The 9,376-nt window shown below is 29.9% G+C and overlaps 1 protein-coding gene across 1 annotated transcript; it reads left to right on the top strand.

The window, feature by feature from the left end:
- Positions 1–2,329: 2,329 nt before the first annotated feature.
- Positions 2,330–9,110, top strand: LOC111616228 (SAP domain-containing ribonucleoprotein-like; the record flags this gene model as incomplete). Its single annotated transcript, XM_023357656.1, has 4 exons — positions 2,330–2,432; positions 6,315–6,359; positions 6,471–6,886; positions 9,027–9,110. Coding segments are annotated over 4 exons (633 nt in total), but the record flags the coding sequence as incomplete, so codon positions are not given.
- Positions 9,111–9,376: the final 266 nt, after the last annotated feature.

Below are 9,376 nucleotides of genomic sequence, written 5' to 3'. Positions count from 1 at the left end.
TGTTGTCACTCCTCAAAATTCCTGTATAAAACTGCATAAATTTTAATATAAGTCAAACTTGATATCGGTCACCTCATCTTCACTTAAGTTACCAACAGGAGCATCCCATAGCGATACTTCTCCCCATTTACATGACCAACAGAACAGGAAAACCCTGCATTCCCAAACTTATTATACTGTCTAAAGTTCTTTAAATGGAATTGAACTTTATCAGTATGGTTTTGGAATAGTTTGCCAAGATCCCTCTGATAGACGGCAATGAAATAAAGTAAATTTTCATTTACACTTGAATTTACCTCCAGAATTTAGCAAGAAAGAAGACAGTTTTATACAAAATCCGGTTGTATTTTGTAAAAATATAACTATAATTCAGCGATGATCAGTCAACATTATTCACAACACTCGGTGAAAATATATCAGTGTCCCTGACAAAAGCCTATTTAATTCTCAAATGCTTACTCTGATGCTTGGACACATTTGCATATTTAGTTATGTCTATTTAATAAATTTATTTTTCAAATTCTCTTCTTAAAATGTGCTATTTAAACAAACCTTTACTACCATTTCATAAACATACTGCTTTCATCTATGGGTATTAAACAATTCTGTTTAGTTCTATACTTATAGTGACCATATTTTTTGGGGGAAAATAAAGGACATATCAAAGAAAATCAAAAAATACCTTATAAAATTCATAAGTTTATAACATTTATTACAAAAATAGTAGCATACAACAATGCATACATTAAAATTTTAAACAATCAGAATTATTACACATACACACATTGTAAAAATTTAAACAACATTAATTTTGATACTTTTCAGTAGAATTAATTTTTTTTTATAGCGCCGTTTCACGCTTTAAAGTCATAAAATTTCATACAGTTAATTTGAAAGTTGTGTTTGATGGAAATACATTCTTCTAATGTGCTTACTTTTAAATCAGTTTTTTCATTAGTCCACATATTATTCACCAATGAAAATATTTGTTCAACCAGGGCATTAGATCCAGGGAGACAAAGAAAATTCTACGATTTTACAAATGTTTTTGAAAACAATTTCTTTTGCTGTAAAATGTTCAAAAATCTCAATCCACCTTTGATGGCAAGGCTGGTTATTCTATCACCATTCGTCGATCTTTTCGTTTGTGACATATTTTTTTACACATGAAACTTCATCAAATAATTCACCGTCGAGTATATTTACGGACCAATGATTCGAAATAAAGATATAGCTTTCCTCTACTTTCGCCCACAAAGAGATTTCGCATAATGTGACCCATTCAAACACCTCTATTTCAATAAAAAACATGTCCCAATTATTTAGATAATCTATGCACATTTGATAAAATGTGTTCACAGCATCATTACATTTTTTGGCTTGTATATTTTCTGATTTTTCTAATGCTAAAACCGCTTTTCTAATAACAATAGGAAGAAACCCCTCATTTTTTCTTTCAACTAACTTCAGCTTTAATTAACAAGTGTATCATCCACCAACTAGAGAGTTAAAAAACTATCACAAAAATCTCCATAAGAGTATCCACCCCCTGGTACTGTCAGTGGGCCGTTTGGTTGGCGACGCACTGCACTACTGCGCTCTATGTAGCAATGCGACACTGGTCGTGATGGCGTATACAAAACTAACTTGTTCAATATATTATTAAAAGAATTTTTTTTAAACTTTGCGTCAACTTTACAAAATAAAGGACAAAATGCTTATTTTAGAAAATAAATAAAGTTAAAGGGCAGAGCAGTGAAATAAAGGATTGTCCTCTTAAATAAAGGATGTACAGCCACTGTATCTATACTGTACAGTACACTATTTGAATGAAGTAGACAACTTGTAAACAACTTGCATTCACTGAATTATTCAGCATTAATACATTACCTTGTATAAGTTTGAATTACTGTATATTGCAAAAGATATTATGTAATTGTAATTGTATATCATGTAAATTTAATATTATTATTTGTTTACTTTTATATTCTACATTAGTAACTCTAATATAATTAGTTTTGTTTGTCAATTTTGTCACCCTACACTTAAGTGGACATAAATTCTATACAAGGGGGCCACATAAATGAGATCTTACTGTATACTCTACACCCACACCATTTAAATACACATTCCTTCCATCTCACCATTGATTCATTTTCTCTCTTTGTAGTCTAATATCACAGAGTGAAATTAGATATTTTTTAATTGCTGAAAGTAACTTAATTTTTCAAATTTTAATATATTCAGTTGGTCTTTAAGTATAAATATCATGATTATTGCATTTTACTGTCATGATGATTAATTATAATGTTTTAAAATTCATTTACAGGTAGCGGAATTAAAAAAAGAATTGAAATTACGTGGTCTCACCGTGACTGGAAATAAAAATGATCTAGTAGAAAGATTACAGACGGCAATTGGTCTAACAAAAGGTATTTAAAAAATTTTTTTTGTTGATCCAAAAGTTTAAAATTCAGTTAATTTTACAAATTTGAATGTCAACGTTTTGAAGTTTGTATAACATGTGTGGTTTGATTATGTGCGATTAAATATAAATGTAGGATTGATATTCACATGAAGTAGGAATCATTTCTTGGAAGATTACTATAAAACTTCTGCACTGTATTATTAAGTACAGTAGAACCCCCTATAACACGGTAGATACATTCCGTGTTTTATGAAATTCATATTGTACGAGTCCTTAATACACGAGCCAATCACAGCCCGGCATGTATGCAGTTTACGAACTACGGCTGTTTGAAAGGTTTTCTTCCATAAAATTAATCGATTCTAGACTAATTTGACTCAACATTTCCAAAACACATATAATTTTTGGGGAATAATCCATATAAAGTATGCTATAAACAAAAAATTATAGGATTACTTAACAAGTGTGCATCGTTCAATGACGCCATTGCTTAAACTTGTTTTTGTCATGGAGAAGCGCATTGAACGGCGGGCACGTGTTTCCTAATAAATTATTTTTTGCGAAATATTTGCTGAACTTTGGAGACATCATTAATATAAATATAATTTTTATGGTCATTAAATAATAAATGGTTTTTAGTAGGTCCACTGCTCATTTAAATTCAACGGTTTGTGCAATATCCACTATTGGTCTATATTCGACCAATCCTGTCATGACACGACTCGGCAATGACATTTTACAGTATCATACGAGTCTCTTTTAGTATGTTTATACGAATACGATCACAATTTTTTTTGCCGTTATATACGAGTCCATATTATATGAACCCATTTTATAGGGGTCTACTGTACATTCATTTACGTTAAAAAATTCTTCTTTCTCCTTTATCTTATTTTGCTCTATGTCTTTGTAGATTTGAAATTGTGTTTCTTCTTTTTTCTTTTATTTCTTTAGCATGATGGAGTATGATTAATCAGACACCAGGCAGTTTTTCATTCATTCATTTAATTTCAGTTAATACGCGTTTCGGGCTTACAAAGCCCCCTCCTCAGTTAATTGTTTTTGAAAATGTACATTCAATTACTACATATAATTAAATCTTCAAAATTACTTATTTAATTTTTTAGATAACATACCGTCTATTTTGAATTTCATTGTAGCAAATTTTTGTAATGTTTAAACTTAATTTCTTAAGATGGGTGCATGCATGGTTGTTTATTTTTCTGTTACTTTTCATTATATTATTGTTAAATTACATCAACTTAAAACATAATATTCAATTTTGTGAATTAACATTTTCAAATGGCATGCCTTTTTATGCTTGTATAAGATAAATAAAAGTTTTAAAAAATTTTAATTACACAAACTATCAACAATCCTTTTTAATGCATTATTTTCAAAGACACTTGTAGTAAAAGAAAGTTTTCCACTCATGCATGCACTCTTACAGTACTTTGTCATCTTCATTACTTCATCTTACCATTTTACCTGATAGAAAATAATCCCTCATCAGTTAGTATTAACTAAAGGTAATGATATATTAAAAATTATACAAGGTAACAGTCAACTTAAAACTATGGCTAAAGCTATACAATATAAAAATGAAAATGCCGTTAAAACTGTATGAACAGTAAGCATTATCAGTGTAGACAGGTGCAATAGGTCTTCATAATGTTGCATGGTGGTGTGACGTACAGGGTGCCAATACGAAACAGTTATAAGTTAGACAATTATTGGTTTACAGTTATGAACTAAAGTTATACAGACAGATAATGTACAGTACATACCAAAAACAGTAAGATGAGTTGCAGGTGCCAGCTTACAACAAGGAGCTGGGAGCGGTAGTTAAGGGAGGTGTGTAACAGTCCACATCTGGTGCACAAGTGGTGACAACATATGATACAATTACAAGTTTCCAACAGGTTATATATATATCATAATTAATAAATAATAATTATGATATTTTTTAGTAGGTTTCTCTCCTTGTTTTTACAGTTCATTTTTAGTGAAATGTGACTAATTTAACTATATTTACAATAATCTTTTTTACACTACTTTTTGTTATAACAATTTTTACAGTTCTATAACACTTATAGCTAATACTTATTTGTTTTTATGCTATGGTTTTATCTTTATTTAATAACACATATAGCTAACTTGAATACATTGCAGGTTAATCGATCTTTTTTTACTTTACATTTTTATAATTTCTATAATTTTTAACAAAATTTTTTAAACCAATAAATAATTTTTCAATTTTACAATATTTTTAGACAGTTTTCATTTATTTTTATACTATTTCTTTTTTATTTTTCTTATTTTTCATTGGGCTGCAGTTCGAAAAAGTTGTAGATTTTAAATTTCCACTATCTATTTTCCTTAATCTCTGGAATGGAGTTAGTTGGATGGAAGCCGAGATCAGATATGGAAAGATTAGTGATAAGGGGCCCTGGTTAACTATAAACAAATTTCCAATGCCAATCATAAGTCACATTATTCCAATTCAAAAATTTCCCCTGAAAGGAGGTAGATAGATCAATGATCTCCAAACTCCTAAGACGAAGATAATCTAAGTTGTATCCCCTATAATATAATATATAATTGCACTAAACTTCCTGCTACCCTCAATTTGAATTTTTTTCGTGTATGATTGCAAGTGATCGTGAGCCTACTTCTTTGGGAGGATGACTGTAAGATTAGACAGACTGTGGACAGTACACACATACAGTATTTTGAAGGAAAACATGGCATACCCCCTACCCTACTTTGGAGACCACTGAGATAGATGACCAGCATGACTCTATTGCTAACAGGAAGAGTATGATGTACAGGGCAAGACACTACTAATTTGAGGAGGAGAGCATACATTTTAAATGAAATAAATTTAAAAAATATGATGAAAACGTACAGCCCGGCATTATGACAATGTCACAATAAAATAATTGCTCATTCTGATCTGTTTCTTATCCTCTATCTTCATCTTTCTTTCTCCTTTTCTCCTTCTACTATCCTGTTGCTCTTGTCTTTTTTCTTTTCTTTCTTCTCTTCCTATTTTTTTTTCTTTTCCTACTTATTTTTCTCCTCTTCTTCCACTCATTTCTTTCTATCTCCCAGATATATTCTAGAGATAAATTTCTATTTTTATTTTCGAAAACTCTTAGTGGCTAGCATCAAGAGAATGATGCTATAAATCTATATTAAGGTGCATTTGAATATTATATAAGCATAATGTTGAGTATTCTTGTTAAACTCTGGCATACTTATTCATTTAAAGTTACATTCTGTGTGCAAGTGTTCAGCAGCCACTTGTGTGAACTAACTAATAAGCAAAGCTAACAACCAGTTTAATTGTGTATATGTCTGGTATTATCTTACAGTATTTAATGACATTAAATAGCACAATCTATATGCACAAGTAAGAAGAGGAAACAAAACTAATTTGGTTGCTGCTCCCTTCTTGTGAGTATTTTAGAAAGTGTAGTAGCAGAAAATTTTATGAAATTCATTAAATTGATGGCCTTTTTTATAAATATTACCAGTATGCATTGACATTATTGCACAGATCTATACCAGACTTCTAATTATTTACTATAGGATTGCTGAATGGATCTTTTAAGTCATTTGTTTGACTCCAACTTCCTGCTGATTCTATTCTACATCCTGCGGTCTCCTGAACAGCACTTTAGTTTCTCTTTGATATCCTGTTCAGAAATTTGATTTATAGTTCTTCCTCTCCATCTAACAATTCAGTAGAGGAAAGAGTTATAAGATACGCTTAAGGATGAAAATGTTATCTTTTATATTATAGTTATAATATTCAGTAGATATTAAATTTGTTTTGAATATATTCCTGTTTTAAATATTTACATTCAATACTCTGTTTTAGATCAGTCAACTGTTGAAGATCGAATTAATTCAGACTGTTTAGAAGGTAATTTTTTATATTGATGACTTAAAATTAATTTTTTTAATTTGCACATTTTAAAATTACCTTGCATTTGATCACTTCTTGTTAATTTGTAAAATATCTTGATTTTGTTAGCATTGGAAAATCTAGAAGGTGGCGATGATGTTAATGAAGACGAAGTTCTTAGTGATGACGTTCTTTACGGCGAAGAACAGAAAGGTTCAGAACCTCCGGAAATTAACGAAGAAGAGATCTTATCTCCCATTACCACAACCGATAACATAATACCTGTAAAAAATACAGTAAAACTTCAGCGGAAGCCATTACCAATTGTACAAGACACACTTCAGAATTCTAATGCCGCAAAATTACAAAGAAAATTGCTACCAATATCGCAAGATTCCATTCAGAATTCTAGCGTGATTGTCGACAATTCTTCTGATCAATCGGACAAAGCCAAAGAAGATGCACAAAGTGAAAATCAAAATGGAGAATCTGTAGCTACCAAGAAAGTCATAGCAACATCAACAAAAAATCTGACACAAGAACAGGTAACATATCTATAATTACAACTCTAAAAACATAAGAGCAAATCTGTAAATTAATTTGGTACATGTATCCTGGATCATTATCAACGTCAATATGAATAGACCAGGATAAATAGCATGAGAAAAGTAGCCTTAAACAACACTTGCCATCTTAAGTTGACTGTATTTTATCCATGTTATTCTCATTATCACAGAATGCCACTGGATGACACATCCATGTGGTACATTGGAAAGTTCAGATGACTTGATGGAAATCGAGACAATGAATTTGATATTGAATGATGTCATTGTAAACGGTGATTTGATATTATTCAAAACTTAACTTTAACTGCAACAGCAATAAAAAATTAAATTTTAATTTAATTTGTGAACACGTTATTTCTATACCAGCTTGATGTCATTCTGGCTATCTTATATTGACTTTGCTGTGTATAGTTATAGTGAAAACCAGCTTTAAAAGTTATTTATTAATGAAATTATAATTGTTGCACAATGTTTAGAAATGGTGGTCCTTGTTCTTCTAAACTCTTTTTGACATGTGCACAAACTGCGTGCATTCATAACACATGGGTAAGCAGTTCCTCGTGTTTGCACTTTTACCATGTAAGCAAGGTCTTTCATCCATTCACAAATACAAAAATCTACGGTAAGGATGGGAAACCTTTTTGAGCCCACATGCCATATAGTTAGCATACTTAGCTTTAAAAATGTTTACGCTTGCCAAAGTTTTATACTTCAAATAATGATGTTTAAATAAATTAAACAAATATGCTGTAATTAGAATAAATGTAAAAAAGCTGATTGAAAAAGACAGATGATAAATCAAAATTGTATATTCTACGTGTGACAGTTTGCCACACTTGATGTAAGGGATTAGATGAGATATAAGCCAAGTTTACAATGATGTAAAGTTTCTCTCTGTTCTTGCATAATACATTACATCAGGCACAGTTGACCCTGGCAAACCTCAACCTAAAAATTTTACGGAGACTGTTTTATGAAAGAGAAATGTTGGGGTAGATAGAGATAGAGTGACACATCTCATTCACAATTGACAGATTATTTATTAATCCATTCAAATAAAGTGAAACATTTACAAAATACATTTTACAGAAATATATAACTTAAATAAACATTTAAGATTTAATGGACAGTTTTTATGTTTAGTTTTTCACAAAAATCTCTCGGAAGAAATATTTTTTATCAAAATTTTATACATTTAAATCAATTTATACTCAGTAAACTCTGATGTAACGAACAATTTAATTAACAAAATTTAATCAGTTTACTTTATAAAATCAAACTGCTGCAATTAATACAAAAATTCTATTAAAGACAGACTTAAACTTGATTTTTGTTGAATTTGACAGTTAAAAACAGTGGTTTGAGGTCAGTCAGTTTGAAAAATGATCTGTGCTATTTATATTGACATTCGTTTTAGCATGATTCGTTATTTTATGATGATTTTGGCTTATCATTTAAGTTTCTCCTAATTGAGTAAGATTGGTAATCGATTCTCAGTTTGTTTGTTTTCCAGTAGAGAATGTTATGTTTTGTACACTTTCATGTTAAAATTACTGATGATTTTGAAATTTAGTTAACAAATTAGTTTAAATAAATAAAGTTTGAAATTAGATAGAGAAACATGAAAATTTTTTGTTTAGAGTGTTTGCTTCTATTTAAATCATTACCCAATATTCTATTGAAGTAATAGATTTGTTTAACAAGTGATTTTGTTCATGTTAAATGAGGGACCACTATATTTTTTGTTTTAAGTTATTCACTTGTTTGCCCTCATTGCTGGGGCAATAAAGATATTGGCTGCTGCTCTGGGACTAGGGCAGACAAAGTATTCCAAGAATTTTTTATGGGACTGGCTATCTGTGAAAAATTTTTGGGATGCAACCAGCCCAAGACCTAATGTTGGGCCTGTGGCTTTCATCATCTGGCTGCCCCATTACGGATGTGGAAAAATAGCCCTCATAGTGCCCATTGGGTAGACAAATTCAAAAAAATTTATTTTTATTTAATTAAAAACAAAATTTTATAATTAAAAAATGAAATGTTTTTTTGTTTGTTTATAAATACTAATACTTTCTGTTTATAACTAAGTTTTTTAATATTACTTTATTTTTTATTACAGAGATTAGCTTTAAGAGCTAAAAAGTTTTCTAATAGTTCAGAAAAATTAAAGCTAAGAGCCGAAAGGTAAGTAAATGAAATTTATTTTGATATTTATTTACAATACATATTTTTTTTTTACAGTGAATAAAGTCTTGTTTTATTATGCAGACAATTTCTGACAGAAAACAGTCAGAAAGCAAAGATATTTTCAATAACCAAGTATCTATAAACTGCATTTCTACAAGCTAGATTATAATCATTGGGACTGAATAACTTGCATTAAAGCTAGGTGGTTAGGTTGTCACTTTGTAATAATAATAATAATAATAATTTAGTTAATTTTAGAATTAAATTCAATAATGGAATATT

This window comes from Centruroides sculpturatus, unplaced genomic scaffold (genome assembly GCF_000671375.1).
Source record: "Centruroides sculpturatus isolate CEXI.00-Female unplaced genomic scaffold, Cexi_2.0 scaffold3077, whole genome shotgun sequence".
Taxonomy (NCBI): domain Eukaryota; kingdom Metazoa; phylum Arthropoda; class Arachnida; order Scorpiones; family Buthidae; genus Centruroides; species Centruroides sculpturatus.
This window is presented reverse-complemented; position numbering and strand designations above follow the sequence as displayed.